Source organism: Phyllostomus discolor, chromosome 8 (genome assembly GCF_004126475.2).
Source record: "Phyllostomus discolor isolate MPI-MPIP mPhyDis1 chromosome 8, mPhyDis1.pri.v3, whole genome shotgun sequence".
In the NCBI taxonomy this organism is placed as follows: Eukaryota; Metazoa; Chordata; class Mammalia; order Chiroptera; family Phyllostomidae; genus Phyllostomus; species Phyllostomus discolor.
The window spans coordinates 90,508,397-90,530,338 of NC_040910.2; the positions used below are offsets into that span (position 1 = coordinate 90,508,397).

General features: G+C 37.2%; 1 protein-coding gene across 5 annotated transcripts in view; it reads right to left on the bottom strand.

The window, feature by feature from the left end:
• The window catches only part of TANC2 (tetratricopeptide repeat, ankyrin repeat and coiled-coil containing 2), a 313,462-nt gene that overhangs the window by 210,837 nt on the left and 80,683 nt on the right, over nt 1-21,942 (bottom strand). For all 5 annotated transcript variants that reach the window (XM_028519226.2, XM_036033534.1, XM_036033532.1 and 2 more), the window contains exon 3: nt 16,223-16,294. In XM_028519226.2, coding sequence (XP_028375027.1) covers nt 16,223-16,294 — 72 coding nt within the window. The remainder of the gene's footprint in view (nt 1-16,222; nt 16,295-21,942) is intronic.

Genomic DNA, 21,942 nt, shown 5'->3' on the forward strand with positions numbered 1-21,942 from the left:
GCATATCAGAAGAGCTACAAAACTCTAATGAAAGAAACCAAAGATCTAAGTAGATGGAGAGACAGTTTACATTCATGGATAGGAAAAATCAATATTGTCAAAATGTCAGTTCTTTCCAAATTGACCTAAGAGAACAGATGCAATTTCAATTAATTCCCAGGAAGTTATTTTTGCTGGTATCAACAAACTGATTCTAATGTTTACATGGAGAGTCAAGGAACCAGAATAGCTGACTCAATATTTGAAGGGGATTGCAAAATGGAGGACTGACACTATTGAACTTCAAGATTTACTATAAAGCTAGAGTGATCAAGGCAGTGTGGTACTGTGAAAAAAAAAATAGACAAACAGATCAATGGAACAGAACAGAGAGCCCAGAGACAGGCACACATAAATACAGTCTTTGTCAAAGGAGCAAACAGACAATACAATGGAGAAAAGATAAACTTTTCAACAAATGGTGCAAGGACAACTGGACATACACATTAAAAAAATGAATCTAAAAATGGCCCTCATACCCCTCACAAAAAAATTAACTGAAAATGGATCATATACCTAAATATAATATGCAATACTATAAAACTCCTGTAAGATAACATAGGAGAAAATCTATACGACCTTGGATATGGTAGTGACTTTTTAGATACAATCCTTGTATCTAAAAGGCATGATCAATGAAAGAAATAATTGATAAGCTAGACTTCACTGAAATTCAAAACAACTTTCCACCCTGACCAATGTGGCTCCGTTGGTTGGGTGTTGTCCCACTAAGCCAAAGGTTACCAGTTCGATTCCCGGTCAGGGTACATGTCTACGTTTGGTCCCCAGTCAGGACACATGCAAGAAGCAACCAGTTGATGTTTCTCTCACATCAATGTCTCTCTCCCTTCCTCTCCCCCTCTCTAATAAACAAATATTTAAAACAACTTCTCTGGAAAAGACACTTTCAAGAAAATAAGAAAAACCTCAGAGTAGGAAAAGGTATTTGCAAAAGACATATCTGATAAGGAGCTGTTACCCAAAATACACAAACTCAACCAAAAAATGTAAAACACGGGCAAAAGATATGAAGAGCCACCTCACCAAAGAAGGTACATAGATGGCAAGTAAAAATATAAAAAGATATTCACCATTACATGTCATTAAAAAGTTGCAAATTAAAACAACAATGAGACACCACTACAGACCTATTAGAATGGCCAAAATCCAAAACACTGACAACACCAAATGCTGACAAGTATGTGGAACAGGAACTCTCATTCACTGCTGGAAGGAACACAAAATGGTCAATCTACTTTGGAAGACAATTTGGCGATTTCTTACAAAACTAAACATATTCTTACCTTACAATCCAAGAATCCTATTCCTTGGTATTTACCCAAATGAGTTGAAAACTTATATACACACAAAATACTGCACATGGTTATTTATAGCAGCTTTGTTCATCACTGTCAAACTTGGAAGCAATCAAGATGTCCTTTAGTAAGTGAATGAATAAACAGATCATGGTGCATCCAGACAATGCAGTATTATTGCATTGCTATAATATTATTGCTAAAAAGAAATGAACTACTGCACCATGAAAAAACATGGAAGAACCTTAAATGCATCTCACTAAGTCAAAGAAGCCAATCAGAAAAAAAGTACAAACTGTATAATTCCAACTGGAATTATGGTATTCTGGAAAAGGTAAAACTATGAAAATAGTAAAAAGATCAGTGGTTTTAAGGACTGAGGAGAGAGAAGGATGAATAGTCAGAATTTTTAGGCCAGTGAAACTATTCTGTATGACACTATAATGGCGGATACATGCCATTACACAATTGTCAAAACCCACAGAATGTACCACATCAAGAGTGAACCCTACTGTAAAATATGGACTTCGGGGGATTACGATGTGTCAATGTAGGCCCATCTGTTATAAGAAATGTACCACTGGATGGTGGTACAGGATATTAGTAGAGGAGGCTGTGCAAATGTGGGTATAAGAGGCATAGTGGAATTCTCTGTACTTTCTACTCAACTTTAATCTAAATTATACAATCTATTTTTAAAAAATTAAATACATAAACATAAAAAAGGGTGCATTATCTGAGAGAGTGTGAAAATAAACAGTGGACAGACTGGGAAAGGAACAGAGAATATGAAGTTCCACTTAAGTGGTGGTGAATTTACCACGTTTCTTCCTCAGGTATGGCCTGGCCTGGACTGGACTCAAAGACAACCCAAAACTTATACTTGTATGCCAGGTAAGAAAAAGCTCCAAGAAAATCCCTCCCTTTCTGGTGAAGAGCAGGAAAAGGGGCCCTTCTCAGTCTGAGAGACTAGGGGGACACCCTATTTTCTCCCAGTCTCCAGGCAATTCCATGGCAGCAGCAGCAGCAGAGAGGTAGTAATGGTGACTGGGCAGGTACCTAGAACTCTGAAAGAAGGGAACCTTTTTCTCTGACTCAAGAAACTGTGATCCCAAGAGTGCAAATCAAATCCTCATTGCTTTTTCCCCCTCCCTGTCCTCTTATCACTTAACTTGGATGCAGACACGGTTGCAGGAAATGAATGCAGAACAGAAAAGCCAGTCTCTGTTTTTTAGCCTGAGCATAAGAAGGGTCCTGGGGAACTGGAAAGTACTGGTGAGATTGGGGTGAGGTGGGATAGCAAAGAAAACAAGCCCATGAAGTTGTGTATGAACTTCTAGGCTCATCTATGAGGTCTGCATGCATAGATCTGGCCCTAAACAATATACCACAGGCTTTGAGAACACAGCAAAAAGATACAGCAACACTTTGATCCCAGAATAGATACGGGGTCACTGCAAGTGCTTAGAAAACTAAACGGACACATTAAGACCACAGCCCCCAGAAGGCAGTTAGGAACCTTTGTCCTGAACATAACTTGGTTAACTGGTCACTGACACACACATGTACACACACAAATCAACATTCTCCTTAGATTTTGAATGAAACCCAGGGTCTCACATCATAATATCCAAAATGCCAGGATATAACCCAAAATTATATGGCATACACAACAGACAAATCTCAACTTGAGAAAAAGTCAATAAACAGATGCCATTCCTGACATTACACAGATGCTGGAATTAAGAACCAGGCCCTGAGTGGTATAGCTCAGATGACTGGAGCATTGTCCCATAAACAGAAAGGTCACTGGGCACATGCCCAGGCTGCGGGTTCAATCTCTGGTTGGGGCACATATGAGAAGGCAACCAATCGGTATTTCTCTTTCATATCAATGCCTGTCTATCTCTCTCTCCCCCTTCCTCTCTCTCTAAAAATCAATGAAAAACATCCTTGGATGAGGATAATAATAATAATAATAATAATAGTAAAATAAAGACAGAATTAAAAACTGAAGACCTTAGAGCAATTATTACATTTGAATAAGGCAAACATCCTTGAAAAGAACAGAGAAGATAGAAAATCTTGTGTATATTTTACACATAAAACACATCTCCCTCAGACTAGCCACATTTCAAGTACTCAATAGCCAAATGTAGCCAATGACTGAGTACTGTGTTGTACAGTGAAGTTTCAGACCTACATCCAAAATCAAGTTCAGTCTCTATAGTAAAAGTGTGGTCCAATCACTAAACACTGGAAAGATCCAAGGTTGATAGCTCTTACATATCCCTATTCAACTAGTCTTTATGGTTTAAGTATTAGTTGGACAGAATTTGGAAAATGACAGTGAATTTCTGACTCCTACTGCTGCAACTGTTTTAAATGTGGTTTTGTAGCTAAAGCAAATCAATATACCACTGGCACCTGGTTTACATTTATTGACTTGATAATGAGATCATCATAAGCAGTATGCATTCAGCTGTCAGAATCAGCTATACATTTTCATTGCCCTACCTTCTGTTAGTTCTCCTGCTCTAGGTAGTAATCTAATCTTCAGGAATTAGAATGGAATGTATTTCCATTCCATCTGCCACCATGCTGGTCTACTACACTGATAATTTCATGCTGATGAGACGTGGGGAACAGGAAGCAGGAACTGATCTAGATACTGTAGTAAATAAAAGACATGCATGTCAGAAGGTGGGAAATAAATCCCACAAAAACTCAGGTCTTCCACATTGGTTAAATTTCTGTGAGCCTTGTGGTCTTTAGCAATGCAAGATAACCCTTCCAAGGTGAAGAAATTACTGCACTCTCTCTCTCTCTTACTAATGAGAAGGATATACAATGTCCCTTGGGTTTTTTTTTTACTGTATAAATGTTTATTGTTATATAAAGTAATACTAAAATTACTGTTGTTAAAAAAATGAAATTACTGTTGTTAATAAAATGAAATTTATATTATTAAATAAAAATATAAAAATCACTGTTATTACAGACCATTAAAGATATGCAGAATCGAGTGTCTAATCCAAAGCTGAGCCCTTGGATTTTTGAAGGAACTTGTACCTCCTGGGTATGCCATTATGAGCCATTTACCAAGAAGACTGCTGGGTGTGAGGAAGGCCCAAAACAACAGAAGGCTCGGAAACAAGTACGGGCTGCTGTGAAAGCTGCTTTGCCACTTAGGTAATATAACCCATTATACCCGTGTTGCTTGAAATATCCATGGCAGATAGAGATTTTGTATGGTGCTTACTGCAGAAATTTAGATGAATCTCAGAGCAAACCTCTAGTATTTTATTTTAAAACTATGCAACCTGTGCAAGTAACTATCATCCTTTTTTTTTTTTCTTGAAAAACAGTTTTTGGCTTACCACAGGGCCTTACAATGAATGCCTGATCATGGGCCACCATTTTACCATGTGACCTGGACAGCCCACCATGAACTAAGTATTGTTGAACCAACAAAGCAATGTGGTTGTTGTAGAGGGTAGCACTTCATCATCAAAAGGAAGTGTACATGAGCTCAGGCTTGAGCAGGTCCTGAGGCATAAATAATTTTCATGAGCAAGTGGCCTAGATGCCCATGGCTCCTATTGCTATATTGCTCCTTTTCTCTCAATCTGATTATATTTGATTTCTTGAAGAATTCTCTGTGACCATCTCATGACAGGGTGGCAGGGCGGTAATCAGGCTTGTTTACTGATAGCTCCGCATGATACCATGAGGATGACGACCACACTACAACCCTACTCTGGAGCAGTCCTGCAGGGGTGTCCAACCTGTGGCCCCTGGGCCACATGTGTCCCAGGATGGCTGTGGATGCATCCCAACACAAAATTGTAAATTTACTTAAAACAATATGAGATTGTTTTGTGAATACATGTTGCAATGTATTTAACGTGTGGCCCAAGACAACTCTTCCTCCAGTGTGGCCCAGCGATGCCAAAAGGTGGGACACTCCTGAGTGGCGAAGGGAAACCCTTCTTGGCAGAAATGTGAGCAGGGTGAATAGGGCACCTAGTCGTTCATTTTGCCTGCAAGGAGGGATGAAAGAGGGACTGTTGTACACTGACTCATGGGTAGTGTTTAATGATATGACTGGATATTCAGGGCTTTTAGATGAGTAATTAGAAAACTGGTGACAAGGAAATTGGGAGATGAAGTATATGGATAGACTTCTTTAAAAGGGCAAAGAGTATGATGTAATTTACATCCCATGTAAATGTTTACCAAACAGCAAACTCTGCAGATTAGATGCATAATAACCCAGTAAATAAGATAACTGGTTTGGAGGACTCAGCCAGCATCTCTACCTAACTGTTCTATTCTTGCCAATGGGCTCATTAACAAAGAGGCTGTGGTAACAGGGATGGAATTTATACATGGGCTAGGCAATTAGGACTTCCACTCACCAGTGCCAATCTGACAATAACTACAGCTGAGTATCTAACCTGCCAACAGTCCATGCATGTTATAAGCACTAAGGAAGAGGCAGGTGGATGGTTAGCCAATAATCTCTCTACTCATTTCCAGCCCCTGGTGGTTTCCCTTTCCTTCTTAATAAATCAGCTATGAATTTAAAATAAATTTTGTTTATAGTGTGAAAGTTTTCAGGTTGTCTTAGTCTGCCCCCTTGTGGGAACCAGCTCTTCAATCTCTCATTAGGAATAAAATTTATTAAATCCAAACTGGTCCTCAAACAAAAGAAAACAAAAAATATATGTATTTCCTCAATAATACTTTTACCCCGAGCTTTACTAATAGGTTCTTTCCTCATCCTTTGTTATCCAACTGTTTATGAACTTTCATTAAAATTTATAAAGTTTTTCAGCCCTGGCTGGCATAGCTCAGTGGATTGAGTGCAGGCTGCGAACCAAAGTGTCGCAGGTTCGATTCCCAGTCAGGTCACATACCTGGGTTGCAGGCCACGGCTCCCAGCAACCACACACTGATGTTTCTCTCTCTCTCTTTCTCCCTCCCTTCCCTCTCTAAAAATAAATAAATAAAATCTTTAAAAAAAAGAGTTATCTAAAAAAAAACTTATAAAGTTTTTCAAAGAGGTTTTTCTGTTATCTCTTACCAGAAAAATTTGAAAAATATATTAAATCAGAATCTTTCTAGATATCCAATATATCTTTTCTGAACTTTCTAGTTGCTGTGCTTTTATTCCCTTTCTTTCATAGACATAAATAAGCAACAATTAGCTTCTACAAGGCTTCTAGTATTAATTAAAATACTTAATATGCTGTGACACAAAATGTGCTTGAGGGTGCATATTCCCAGAGTTTCAGATGTCACTAAATAAACTTTTATGAATCACTTTGAATATATGAATACTCTTACATGAGGGAATAGTCAAATAAATACTGATTTACTTATGCTATGGACCATTATACAGACTTTAAGATATGTATGTCCCTGGCAATATGGCCAGGTTATACTGTTAATTGTGGGAGAACAGAACTAAAACCATGTTTTATTTTTTAAAAATTTTAAACTAATACATACACACACCACATACTTGCACATGCCAGTGTGAGCTGAGTGACACATCCCTAGCATCCCAAGATAATAAGAAATTGTTGGTTAGAGGGCCAATATCAAGTTTAATTTTATGGAAGAAAAGAATTACACAAAGAATAATCAACAAGAAGTTAAATCTCTGAAGAAATACAAGACTAGAAATAAAGACAATTCGGAGGGATTTATCATTTAAGGTCAGATCTTTTGTTTCAACTCTTATCCAACCACCAACAAACAAATTTGTGTTTTAAATATCAGAATGAGCCCTGGCTGGCGTAGCTCAGTGGACTGAGTGCGGGCTGGGAACCAAAGTGTCCCAGGTTGGATTCCCAGCCAGGGCACATTCCTGGGTTGCAGGCCAGAATCTCCAGCAACCGCACACTGATGTTTCTCTCTCTCTCTCTCTATCTCCTTCCATTCCCTCTCTAAAAATAAATAAATAAAAATCTTTAAATAAATAAATAAATAAATATCAGAATGAAAAGGTTATAAATACATGCTACTAACAACACTGATATGAATGAAACTTTGAGTGCAGATCGGTATAAAGTCTAATTATTCCTTACTGAAAATAATAACTACTTCAGAGTAGTACTCTGAAAAAATAAATGAAGATGATATGAAAGCATCTAGCCCACACACAAGGTCAGTCCAGAAGGTATCCAGCCACATAAGGTGAAAAATAGAGACATTTATTGAAGCACATTAACATTTGAAGCACATATATACAAGAAACATTTTTATACAGGACAAGGATGCCTCATTCCCCTCTCAAAGTAGGCACCTTGGGACCTCCCAAAGTTCTCCCAATTGCCATCAGTTGCCCAGTCGTATTTTCCTGAATCTCACTGACAGCCTGAAATCTCTTTCCTTTCAAAGATGATTTTAGTTTTGGGAAAAGCCAGAAGTCACAAGGTGCCAAATATGGGCTGTAGGGAGGCTGAGTCACCTGGGGGATTTAATGTTTCACCAAAAAACTGCACAAGATGTGATACATGGGCGGGCGCATTGTCGTGATGAAGCTGCCAATCACCAGTTGCCCATAGCTGCAGCCTTTTGAATCTGAATAGTTTCCATGAAGGAATGTTCAAGCTTAATGCAAAATCTGATGCAGATTCATTGCTCGGCTTGCTCAGTCATTTTTGAATGCAGCAGTCACACAGTATACATGCTCACTCAACAGTATCTACTGCCCGCACTGACTAGTACAGTGAAGTTGTCATTGTTTATCCATGCACGTTCTAGTCCACTCTGCTTAGCTGCTAGATTACATTGGTGTCACACAAACTGTTTTTGATATATTAACAATGGCAGACTTTTTCCAGACAGACCTTGTGTTATTAAATGATATGTTTATTTTCTTTATTCCTAAAGCAATCTATTTTGAAAGTTAAATGATTTTTAATTATAATAAACTACTAAAACAAAATAATTTCATATGTGTAATGTCTCTATACTATGTATACTCTTACGCTGAGATAAATAAATTATATATGGAATAATGAAATAATCTTATCATTCTATTTACTAAGACACTGCTGGCTTAATAAAGAAATCTTTGTAACTTACCAGACTAAAAAATAATTTGTATATGAGACCATGAACATCTCATTTCTACTAAATATTTTATATATTTACAAGGAAAGAAAAAGAATCAGAAGATAACATATTTGACAATTTAGTGCATTATTACTACAGATACACCAGCACATACTTACCAGAGAAAACTGATTCTAGAAATTTTCTAAGAGAATTTTCAAAGAAAATGGGCATCATGCAAAGCCAAACATTATACATTTCCAGCACAAGCTGATCATGGGCACTATTATATACCTTGTATATCAGAGCTTAATAATGCCTGTATAATGAGATTTTTGCAAAAGTAAACCAAAATTGGATTTACACCAAATTACATTGGCTCGTGCACTTATTTACTATATAAAATCAAAAAGTTTAGCTTATGTATAAATGACCTCTCCATGAAAAAAATCATTTGATGCAAAAAATAAAGCTAGTACAACAACAAAACAATTCTGATGAAGTAACCCATGATTTCTGAAAGACACAACCAGAATTCCTAGAATTGATGAGCTTCCTTCATCAATTTGATGGCCTAAATGCAAACTGTGCTAGATGCAAAGATTCTATCATTATTGAACTTGTAGATTATTGTGAAAAATAGAAATCCAACAAATAAGAGCAAACATAGTGAATAATATAATCCAATCATATTGGAAAGCAGAAAATAACCACCCAACCTTAGAGGGCCATACTGGGGTTAAACTGGCACATCAGTTTTACTGCCAAATTTCAAGAGCCTTATTTGTACAGAAATCAATAGTTGGTACCTTATTTTGCCATGAATAATGCATACTTTTTTGCCCAAATTATTTAGGGAAAAATAAGGATGCTCATTATACATGGGTAGTACTAATTCTGTACCTATATAAATGTTTTTAATTTTTTAATTTATGCTTATGCATTAAAAGTGTAACTCTAGAAAGTGATAACAATATCCGTATGCAAAGTAATACCCTGGAATAAGATAATCAGTTTTGTTTCTAAATAGAAATAAATAAAAAATTCAATTAAAAATTTAAAACGGAAGATTTTTTTTTCCCTGAAAGTTTGGGTCCAAAACATGGGTTCACATTATGCATGGGAGCAAATTATACACAGCAAAATACAGTATTTTGAAAAACTACCTACATTCAACATAGTTCTCACACTGCTTTACTTTTTCAGTGAGATAATAGAAATGGATGTCAGATCAGTTATGTTGCCAGGGCACATCTACATACTTTCCCAAGCACACTTAGTGCTAGATATTTGCTCATTCTTCCAATCAACAAATACTGATAAATTTTTATACACAAGTGTTCTAGAGAAACAGTGGCGAACAAGATAAAGTCTCTGCTCTAATGAAACCTATATTCTAGTAGTTGAGACAACAGTAAACAAGTAAATAATTAATTCTAGACAGCAATACATACTATGATGGTGATGGCCAGGAATTTAGGTAGGATGGTCAGAGAAGGTTTTTTTCACCTAAGCAGAAATCTACAGCCATTTAGTCAAGAAAGAGTAAGTGTACAGGCCTTGCAAAGAAAAAATTCTTAACATATATAAGCAAAAAAGGCCAGCATAGATGTAACAGAACTGATAATGGAGGGTATGAGAGGACATAAAGTATTAGCTAAAGGGCAACTCAGGTAGGGTCATGTAAGAAATGATAAAGACTTTGGAGTTTGTTCTAAATGTGACAGGAAGCCACCGGAGAATTTTTTCAAGTTTGGGGAAATAAATGATTTGATTTGTTTCAGTAAGAGAACTATTGCTATCAAATGGACAACAGACTATATGTTGACAACAATGAAAATAAAAGTTAGGACATAGTATAGTAGTAAAGAAAAATGATGGTAGTTCAGACTGAAATAGCAACAATATAGGTGATGTGGAAGTAACAGAAAATGTATTTTTAAAAGAACAAATTCTTAAAGCATTATAAAACAAAACAAAAAACCAATAATGTAAGAGAAATGTTAAGAAATCCATGGAATACAGAAACTAGATGCAATTAGACGGAAAAAAAACCTCATAGCCCAGAGCAACTGGTAGGAAGATAATGAGGTTGTTTCCAAATCTGTTTTAAGCACAAAGGCAAGAGATACAAGAAACAAGAAGTGCCAAGGGGCGGCAATATGAATAAGAGGGGTGGGACCTGATTCAGCCCAAGTAGTCAAGCCCTCTCCCATCTCCTACATTTGATAAGCAGAAGACTTGAGAGGTCTCTGCCCCTCAAGTAGAGTGTGTGGGGGTGAGTATATCTGAGTCAGAATCCACTGTGCCCAAGAGACAGATCAGAGGCCAGTCTAGCTAATTAACACACAGGAAAGAGCATTCATGCTCAAAGGATAAGACACCTCACCAGACACCTTACCTTACATGTCTATTACTATTAGAGAAGAAACATTAAATAGAAACTATATCCCACAATCAGGTAGGGCAGTTTATCATGCATTATGTTCTTATATGGGCATATCAGTTGTTTAAAATTATTGTTTGTTCTGAATAGACAACCATCTGTTCTGGCTGGTTGAGTACTCATTAGCAGATATTTTGAGTATCATCCCTCCATATAGGCACACACAAAATATAATAAAATGAGAGGGCTCTGGTTCTTGATTAATATGGAATAAGCACACTACACCTTAAATGTGTAACTGACACCCTGAATGTAAATGAAAAACCCTAGAAAGAAGGATGGAGCAGCAGTCTGAGGACTCTGAAAAGAAAACAGTAGCAGGCAAACTGTGGAAGGAAACCAGACTTGAAGGACAACAAACTCAGTGGTGCATTTCCTGTTGTTTCTTATGTCCTCAAATTTCCAGCCTAAATTCAAAGAAAATCCAAATCCTGGAACTGCACACCAGGGACAAACAGAAAGACCCAACACAATCTTCTCTTCTGATTAGAGTGTGAATAAGGTGGGAGAGGGCGACTGTATACAGGACACTGTTAGGAACCGCCCTGCCTGGTATCAGAAGCTGTAACCCCCGCCAAGGCTAAGGCTGAGGGAGTGGCCTTAGACTGTAAGCCAGCAAGGAGACAAAAGCTTATCTCCCTGGCAGGAGTGCTGCTTCTGCTGCTTCATTCATAACTGAACCCCAAAGCTTGGTCGGTTAGCCAAGATTCCCCAAGGGGGGAACAAACTAAGACAGGCATGATCACGTGGGAGGCCCCCAAGAAAGGACTTTGGGGGCTACAGCAAAAGGGGGTGGTAGACGCTCGCTCCTCAGCTTTGACATAGCCTGAGTCCTCATGGGTTTCTCTGGGAGAGTTTCTCTGGGAGAAAATCTCCTTATCCCTTGGCTGCCTTACTTCCCTTGATCCACCTAAGCCTGAAACAATGACAGGGTGGTGCAGCTCTGTGCTGAAAAGGGCCAGATTCCCTGGGTGATCAGGCCTAAGAAAGAATATGGAAGATCCTGTGAAACCTGCTTTGTTTAGAATGCTCAGTTGAATGATAAGGGTCCAAGGAAGAAGTAAGTTTGTTCTTTAAAGTTTTACAGCTCTTTGATCCTGACTCAAAATAGGCCCTCAGACTTCCTTGTTATCTATTGTTTGATCCTTACTTCCTAGCAATGTTTAATGAGCTTTACCTGAATTCCTATGCAAACGAAACCAATAAAAAGCCTCTCCCGAGGGGGAACAAGGTGCCCCCCACGTGAGGAGTGGCCCTGCTGTTCCTATTCCCCCAGAGGACCTGGATGTCTCTGTGTATGTTTTTCTCATGTTTCAACGAACATCCGCAGCCAAGAAAGACACTGCTGGCCAGTAACCTCTTCAGGACACAGAGTGGAAGAAATCCCTGGCTTTTTTTCTTACCTTTCTCTTCCAGGTCTGCCCCCAGGTAACCCCATTTTACTTCTGGCAGCTGCCCCTGAGGGAATACTTAAATCTCCAAGGAAGGGGAATCCTCTCTGCCAGAGGACCAGTGGTATGAGGAATGCGATAAAATTGCAGGGAAAAACAGATAAATCCACATTTACAATCTGAGATTTCAATATTCCTCTCCTAATAACTGACAGAATAAGCAGACAGAAAATCAGCAAGGAAACAGAAGACTTGAACAACACAATTAACTTGACCAGACTGACATTTATAGAACCTTCCATCCTCAAAGAACATAATACACATTTTAAGTGCACACAACACATATAAGATAGATCATTTCATGGGCCATTATCCAAGTATCAATAAAAAAATCATTCAACTCAAAGAATGGGTGTTCTTCGACCACAATGAAATTCAGATAGAAATCAGTATGAGAGAGATACTTGGAAAATTCTCAAATGTTTGGAAACTACATCAACACATTTCTGAATAACACCCAGGTTTAAAAAAGAAATCAAAGGGGAAATTTGACACTACTTTGAACTAAATAAAAATGAAAACACTACTCATCAAAGTATGTGGAATGCAGCTAAAGCAATTCATAGAGGGAACTTTATAGCACTAAAATTCCTATATTAGAAAAGTAAGTTCGTATACTAATGACCTCTGCTTCTACATTAAGAAACCACTAAAAGAGAAAATTAAACCCAAAACAGGCAGAAGAAAGGAAATAATAAAGCAGAAATCAATAAAATAGAAAACAGGAAAGTAATACAGAAAATAAATGAAAATGGAAACTGATTTTTTTGAGGCCAATACAATTGATATACCTGTATTTAGAACGAGCAGGACAATAATAGAGAATACACACATTTCCAGTATCAGGAATGAAAGAGGGAACATCACTACAGCTTCTACAGATTTTAAAAGATCACTCAGGAAGAAACAGATAATTCAAATAGTCCTATATTTATTAAAGAAATTCAATTTGTATTTTAAAACTTTTCCACAAAGAAGAATGAAGTAATAGCAATTCCATACAAAATATTCCAGGAAATTGAAAAGGAAGAAATACTCCTCAACTTTCAACTAATTCCACTAGGCCAGCATTGAACCCTGATACTAAAGTCAGACAGACGTTATAAGACAAGAAAATTAAAGATCAATATCCCACATGAACACAGATGCAAAAATAATTAAAATTATTTTAGTAAATAAAATCTAGCAACTGTACAAAAACAGGCCACACAGGCAGGATCTGCTCACCCTGCTTTAGAGCACTGCTTCCTAACCACAATGGTCCGAGTCAAATAATGAAAGTACTACACCAAAGTAGACTAAGCGGACAAGGTTTACTACTGGAGACGAACGACATGGACATCAGCTACCCCACACCCTGCCCCAAGGACTGGACTTATTGTAACATCTCCTTTCCTACACATTGTTTTCCATTGAGTTTACAATTTTTTTCACTTATTATTTTATGTATTTATCAGCAATTCAAACCTGAGCCTTTTGTCTAAAACTTTTCTAAAGATAATTAAATTTATCAGGTGTCTGTTAATCTCATTTCCTGAGGATGTCTTCTAACCTACTCAAATCTGGTCTGGTTGCCCTTTGTCCCTGTCTTTTCATTGTCATCCTGAAGATTTCTTCACTTTCTCCTTCATTAAATTTCCCATTTTCTGTAACCTGTTTCTTTTTATTTGGCTGAATTTCTCATTTCGATGGATCACATCCTCCAACATATTCCTAGAAAAGAGTACAAGGCAGGCAGGACCAAAAAAAAAAAAAAGGCCTCACATCTTAAAATATCTTATTTTTATATCTGATTAATAGTTTCAATACATATGAAATGCTAAGGTTGAAATTATTTTCATTCAAAACTTTAAAAGTGATGCTCCATTTTTCATTTGGTTTCTAATGCTACCCCTGAGATGTCCAAAGCTGATGGATTCTTCTTTGTATATGACAAGTTTTTTCCTCTCTGGAAGGATGAAAGATCTATTTGGCCCAGTAATTTGAAATTTCACCACAATGTGTCTTTGTGTTTATACTCATCCATTGTACTAACACTCGGTAAGCTTTTTAACCAGGAACCTCAAGTGCACGAAAATTCTCTTGAACCATTTGTTGATTATTTCTTTTCTATTTTCTCTGTTCTTTCTTTTTGTAACAACTATCATTTAAATATTGAAATTCCTGGACTGGTCCTGCAAGTTTCTTAACACTCCTCACTTCTTTCCTACAATCTTTGTCTTTTGGCTCAACTTTTTCAGAGTTCTTCAACATTAACTTTTTAATACTTCTACAAAGATTTTGATCTCTGCTGTCAGAATTTTAATGTTGAAAGCCTCTTTTAAAGATCAGAATATTATTCTTTTATATTATCTCCTTGTTTCATGGCTATATTATTTTCTCTTATTTCCCTGAGGATGTTAATAATGGTTCTATTATTTCTCTCTGCAAAATTTCTGTTCTCCATCTTTCACACATTAGAGGGTTTCTTTAAATATCTAATAATCTTTATTTAGCTGCTTATATTTAGGATATAAGAGGGCTCAAAGGCTGATTTTGGGAACTTTGATACATGGAGTGATCTAGCTGAGCTGTTTATTTAAGAAGTCTTTGGTGACTACATTTATGTATCTTTTTTTTAGCCAGATTACTCAACATGACTAAATAATGAGTTAAAATTTCCAAATCAACCTGCAAAAAGCTATTTTATAAAAGTAATACAACTCTAAAACTTGAGAAGAACAAAGTTGAAGAAAAAAGGGAACAGAATTATGGAATATATGAGCCAGGAGCTCTTAGAGGATTAAAATACCACACATTTGTATACAGAAGCTTTGTTTATTGATAAGTGTTTCTAAAACCCAACTCAGTAATGACTGCCTAAAATTTTGTAATATATTCATGATTTTAGGTTCTCAATTCTCATTCTCTTAAGAGATCAGTACATTCATTCAACAATATTTTCTCAGTAACTACTCTATACCAGGAACTTACTCCTGACACTGAAAATACAGCAATGGATAAATCAGACAAAAATCTCTGCAGTCATGGAACATTCATTCTAGTTTTGGACACAAAAAATAAAATAAATACAAAAGTGGTAAATACTACAAACAAAAAAAGAAAAGGCTAGTCATATAATTTTAAACAAGGTAATTAAGGGAAGATCTATCTGAAAATTTCACTGATACACAATATTTTTACCTTATTTGGAAGCTGTCACTTCAAAAAAAAAAAAAAAAAACAATTAAAAGCCAACAATAAATTTTAAACAACAAAGGAAAATAAGAAAATCCTAATTTAAGACAGTAATTATAAACAAAAGCCAATTCTTCTAAGAGCTAAAACTACAAAGAGGGAATTGATGAAAGTTTAAAAAGCCAGTGTGATGACACTCCAACAAATGTTACTGTTAAAAATTTATTGATACTTCTAGTCATACTCGGAAAAGTAGTATCTAGACATATACCACAATGCTCCAAAATTACTTAAAACTTTAATATCATTTAAAAAATGACATGAGACTATTCTTCATTTTCTTTTAGCCTGAACAAATGATATCATATGAACTTGAACACTAACATTTAAAGCCCTAAATTTAAAACCCTAGAATAGGTAAACTAGACCCAGTGAAAACCCTAGTCCTCAGATCAAGTACTAGGAAGGTTTGGCTGATATCTTTTTTTTTTTTTATGATTTTATTTATTTATTTTTATAGAGGGAAGGGAGAAAGAGAGAGAGAGAGAGAAACATCAATGTGCGGTTGCTGAGGGCCATGGCCTGCAACCTAGGCATGTACCCTGACTGGGAATCGAACCTGCGATGTCTGGTTCGCAGCCCGCGCTCAATCCACTGAGCTACGCCAGCCAGGGCTTTCATATCTTCTTTTTAATATAATAATCAATTCAATGAAAATGTACCTTGCCCAGAGCGGCTTTGGCGTGAGTCTACACTTGACTGTCTTCGATCCGGTGGTTCCTCGCTCCCTCCATCTGCATAAAATGAGAAAAAGCATAAGTAAATAGATATTCTCTGGTATATTCATTTCTTATAATTTCAATCATCAAAATATTTGAAGATATTTCCCATATAAACCAAAGGTTCTTACCCTTAGGTTTTTTTGTGGAGACAGTTTACCTTCCCCTCTTAAAGGGTGTTCTTTGCTTATCCACATACATATACACTCTATTTTGCATAAAATGAAACAAGGTTATCAACTCTGAAGTTTATTCACAGAATTCTAGAGGCTTTTTAAAGATTTTGTTTATTTATTTTTAAACAGAGGGGAAGGGAAGGAGAAAGAGAGGGAAACAACAATGTGTGAGAGAAACATCCACCGGTGGCCTATTGCAAGCCTCCAACTAAAGAACTAGCCCACAACCCAGACATATGCTGTGATGGATAATCAAGCCAGCGACCTTTTGGTTTAGAGTACGATGCCCAACCCACTAAGCCACACCAGTCAGGGCTAGAATTCCAGTTTAGAAGCCTTGATTTAAACCAATGTCTAAATTACAGCCACTTATTTGTCTAAAGTATGTCAAATAATAAAAATTACATTTACATGTTTTGTGAGTGTTAAGAAAATTACATAATACATGAAAGAGCAATATAAATCAGAATCTGAAAAATTCAGAAAGGAGACAGAAACCAAGAAAAAATAGGAAATAAAACAAAATAATTTCAGTAATGAAACCTAAATTATTTTTAAAAACAAATAAATATAAAAGATCTTAAAGAAATAGAAGGTAAAAGGATAGAAAACTTTAACAAAAATTTTTTTTAAAAAGAAGAGATTTTAAAAATTGCAAGAAGGTGACAAATACTGGAAATAGGTCATATGCTGGATAAAAATAGAAGTCCCTAAAAAGGGAAACCAAAGTGAGAAAACATACAAATTTAAAAACTAGAATTTAAGAATGTTTTCCAGGGGGGACTTCCGGCAAGATGGAGGCACAGGTGGACACACCATACCTCCACGCACAACCAAGATTAGAACAACAATTTAGAGGCAGAATAACACCCAGAACTGACAGAGAATTTATCTGAATGGAAGTCGAACAGCCAAGAAGTTGAAGTAGACCTGTTCCTCCTGAATGATAGGAGGGGCGGAGAGGAGCAGCCAGGCACAGGTTGCAGCACGGGTCTCGGCGCGAGTCTCCGCGCAGAGAGCAGAGAGCAGTGATCAATGGGCGCACAAGGCAACTGGGAGCATGTAAGGCATCTGGGGTGCGCAGGATCACAGTGGGTGGACCCTGAGTATACGAGCAGCAGCTGGTGGACCCAGTGAGGCGGTGATTGTGGACCAGGGCAGAGCGCGAAGCCCAGGATCCCAGGGAAGGGACTGAGGTCCCAGGAGAGCGGAGCTACTGCCATTGTTCCCTCCCACCACCGCCCCCGCCCCCACATACAATGTCACAATCTAGCGACTGGGGTGCGCAGCCCCAGTGAACACCTAAGGCTCCGCCCCTCACCATAACAGGAGCGACCAGACCAAAAAAAAAAAAGAGAAAGAGAGAGAGTGAGACATGTCTCAAACAGAAAAACAGATCAATGCACCAGGGCTCATCCTTTTGAGCGACCAAGAGATAGCCAATCTATCAGATGCACAGTTCCAAACACTGGTGATCAGGAAGCTCACAGAATTGGTTGATTTTGGGCACAAATTACATGAAAAATGCAGGTTGCCATAAAAGAGATGAAGGAAGATGCATGGAGAACCAATAGTGATGGGAAGGAAACTGGGACTCAAAACAAAAGAGTGGACCAGAAGGAAGAAACAACCAAACAGGAAAGAATGGAGAAATAAGAATTAAAAAAAAAAAAAATGAGGAGAAGCTTAGGAACCTCCAGGATATCTTTAAATGTTCCAACATCCGAATTATAGGGGTACCAGAAGGGGAAGAGGAAAAGCAACAGATTGAACACTTATTTGAACAAATAATAAAGCAGAACCTCCCCATTCTGGCAAAGGAAATAGAATTCCAGGAAATCCAGGGTGCTCAGAGAGCCCCAAAGAAGTTGGACCCAAGAAGAAACACACCAAGGCACATCATAATTACATTAGCCAAGGTAAAAATGAAGGAGAGAATCCTAGAAGCAGCAAGAGATAAGGGGACAGTCACCTACAAAGGAGTTCTCATCAGACTGTTAGCTGATTTCTCAAAAGAGACCTTACAGGCAAGAAGGGGCTGGAAAGAAGTATTCCAAGTCATGAAAGACAAGGCCCTATATCCCAGATTACTCTATCCAGCAAAGCTTTCATTTAGAATAGAAGGGCAGATAAAGTGCTTCTCAGATAAGGTCAAGTTAAAGAAGTTCATCATCACCAAGCCCTTATTTTATGAAATGTTAAAGGGACTTATCTAAGAAAAGAAGATAAAGAAAAAACACGTGTAGTAAAAGGACAGCAAACTCACAATTATTAACAACCACACCTAAAGCAAAACCAAAAGAAACTAAGCAAACAACTAGAACAGGAACAGAACCACAGAAATAGAGATCACATGGAGGGTTAGCAACAAGGGAGTGGGAGGAGGAGAAAGGGGAAAAGGTACAGAGAATAAGTAGCATAGATTGTAGGTTGAAAATAGATAGGGGGAGGGTAAGAATAGTATGGGAAATGTAGAAGCTAAAGAACTTATAAGTATGACACATGGATATGACTAAAGGGGGGGATGTGGGTGGGAGAGGGTGTACAGGGTGGAGGGGAGTGAAGGGGGGAAAATGGGACAACTGTAATAGCATAATCAATAAAATATATTTAAAAAAAGAATGTTTTCCAGAAAAAAAGTATCTGTATGTCACACACACACACACATACATACACACACACAATTATAGTTCTGTATAAGTACAGGTCTACATACTCACACAAACATATACATACATGCACACATATATAAAATTACTATTACGAAAGTACCATGTGTACTTGAGATAATCAACTTAAATCAATGCACCAAGACATTTCCTACTAAAATTACTGTACTTCAAAGAAAAAGGAAAAAAAAATCCTTTAGGCATTTAGGCAAAGACATCATACGATTTTTAAGAAAAAAATACAAAAAAATGGAATCATGTATTTAAAACACACAAAGAAAAAATCTGAGACAAAGATTTTACATCCAATTAAATTTACCTTTAAGTATAAAGAGTAAAGACAAACAACATGAAAGAATTTAGAGAATACTGCTGTATGTGGAATATCTGAGATTTTCCTGTCTATGTTCTTCTCTAGGACTTTTATGGTGTCAAAACTTGTATTTAAGTCTTTTATCCACCTTGAATTTATTTTTGTGTGTGGTATAAGTTAGTGATCAAGTTCCATTTTTTTGCATGTAGCTGTCCAGATCTCCCAACACCATTTGTGGAAGAGACTATTTTACTCCATTTAATGCTTCCGCCCCCTTTGTCAAATATTAATTGACTATAGAGACTTGGGTTTATTTCTGGGCTCTCTATTCTGTTTCATTGGTCTATGTGCCTGTTCTTATGCCAGTACCATACTGTTTTGATTACAGTGGCCTTGTAATATAGTTTTATATCAGGTATTATGATCCCTCCTAGTTTGTTCTTCTTTCTCAAAATTGTTGTGGCTATGTGGGGTCATTTATGGTTCCATATAAATTTTCCATGCAGCAATATTTTCACTGATATGTCCCCTAGAGCAAGGGACATAAAGGAAAGAATAAACACATGGGATCTCATCAAAATAAAAAGCTTTTGCACAGCTAAAGAACAATATCAGCAAAATGAAAAGGGAACTAACTGTATGGGAAAATGTATTTACAAATGGTACCTTGGACAAGGGTTTGATTTCCAAAATATATAAAGAACTCACACAACTGTACTCCGGGAAGACAGAGAATCCAATTAAAAAAATGGACAAAGGGCCTTCCCCAAGGAGGACATATAGAGGGCCCAAAGACATATGAAAGGATGCTCCAAATCACTAGCCATGAGAGAGATACAAATTAAAACCACAATGAGATACCACTTCACACTGGTCAGAGTGGCCATCATAAACAAATCAACAAACAACAAGTGCTGGAGAGGTTGTGGAGAAAAGGGAACCCTAGTACACTGTTGGTGGGAATGAATGGTGCAGCCACTGTGGAAAACAGCATGAATTTTCCTCAGAAAACTAAAAATGGAACTGCCTTTTGACCCAACAATAGCACTGCTGGGATTATACCCTAAGAATCCTGAAACACCAATTTGAAATAACCTATGCACCTCAATGTTCACAGCATTGACAATTTCACAATACACAATTTCACAATAGCCACAATAGCGTTCACAATTTACAATAGCCAAGTGCAGGTAGCAACCTAAGTGCCCACCAGTAAATGAGTGGATCGAAAAACTGTGGTACATTTACACAATGAAATACTAAGCAGCAGAAAGGAGCTCCTACCCTTCTCGGGAGCATGGACGGAACTGAAGAGCACTGTGCTAAGTGAAATAAGCCAGGTGGTGAAAGGCAAATATCATATAATCTCATCTATAAGTGGAACCTAATCAATAAAACAAACAAGCAAGGTAAATATAACCAGAGACATTGAAATAAAGAACAAACTGACAGTAACCAGAGAGGAAGGGAAAGAGGGATAATGGGGGAAAATAGGGGTGGGGCCATCAAGGAACATGTAAAAAGGACACGTGGACAAAGCCAAAGGGGGTAAGTTCGATGGTGGGAGGTTGGGATGGGTGAGGCAGGGGCGCATGGTGGGGTGAAAATGGTGACAACTGTACTTGAAAAACAACAAAAAAATAAATTAAAAAAATAATTTAGGGAATATTGTTCCCATGATCTTTTCCTAGTTCTCACAGAAAACTAACATTGGGCATCTATAGCGACCAGAGAAGCATCACAATAAAGACTAGTAGTAACCATTAAATATACAATTGATTATAGAAGTAAGACTAAATGAGGGTTTTAAAACAGAGATTCTAGAATGCGATGGCTGTAAGATCTGATGATGCAGATACAGTACAACCATAAACAAATAAGAGGAAGAAATGAAGAAAGCATAAGCAAACAAAAAATATTAATTCAGTTCAGTAATCAAAATTGGTGGTGTTAATGTTCACAGACCACTGTATTTATAAATAAGGATAAAGCAAATGAGTAATGATGGGATATTCTAATATTATCATCTCCTTGAGAACCAGAATTCTCAGTGCAGAAAAACTACAGAAATAAAAAATTAAAGAAGTAAAAACTCTGTGGCATTGAATCTATATTGGAAACATCAGTACAATCTTGTAAGTCCCAGGTACATCCTAGCTCCCTCTGTTCACTGAAAAAGCCTAGACACAGTGGCTGACGGAATAACAATGACCGTCCCTAGTGCTCATCCCTCTGATCCTGAAATACGACTCTCCATAAACCAACACTTCTTAAAGAACTAGCTGGTTTCCAAAAGAAAATGTACTAGATAAACCTGGAATATCCTGACATATTCAACAATAAGGAAGCTATCAAAGACAACATACAGCTAGGGTCATATCAAAAAGACTCAGTGAAGAAGCTTTCACTGCCACGATCAGAATATCTGATCCACACTAACTGGTCCTGAGGTTAACAGGGACCCAGGTCATTATCTAGAAAACTGGGGAAATAAAATAATTAACA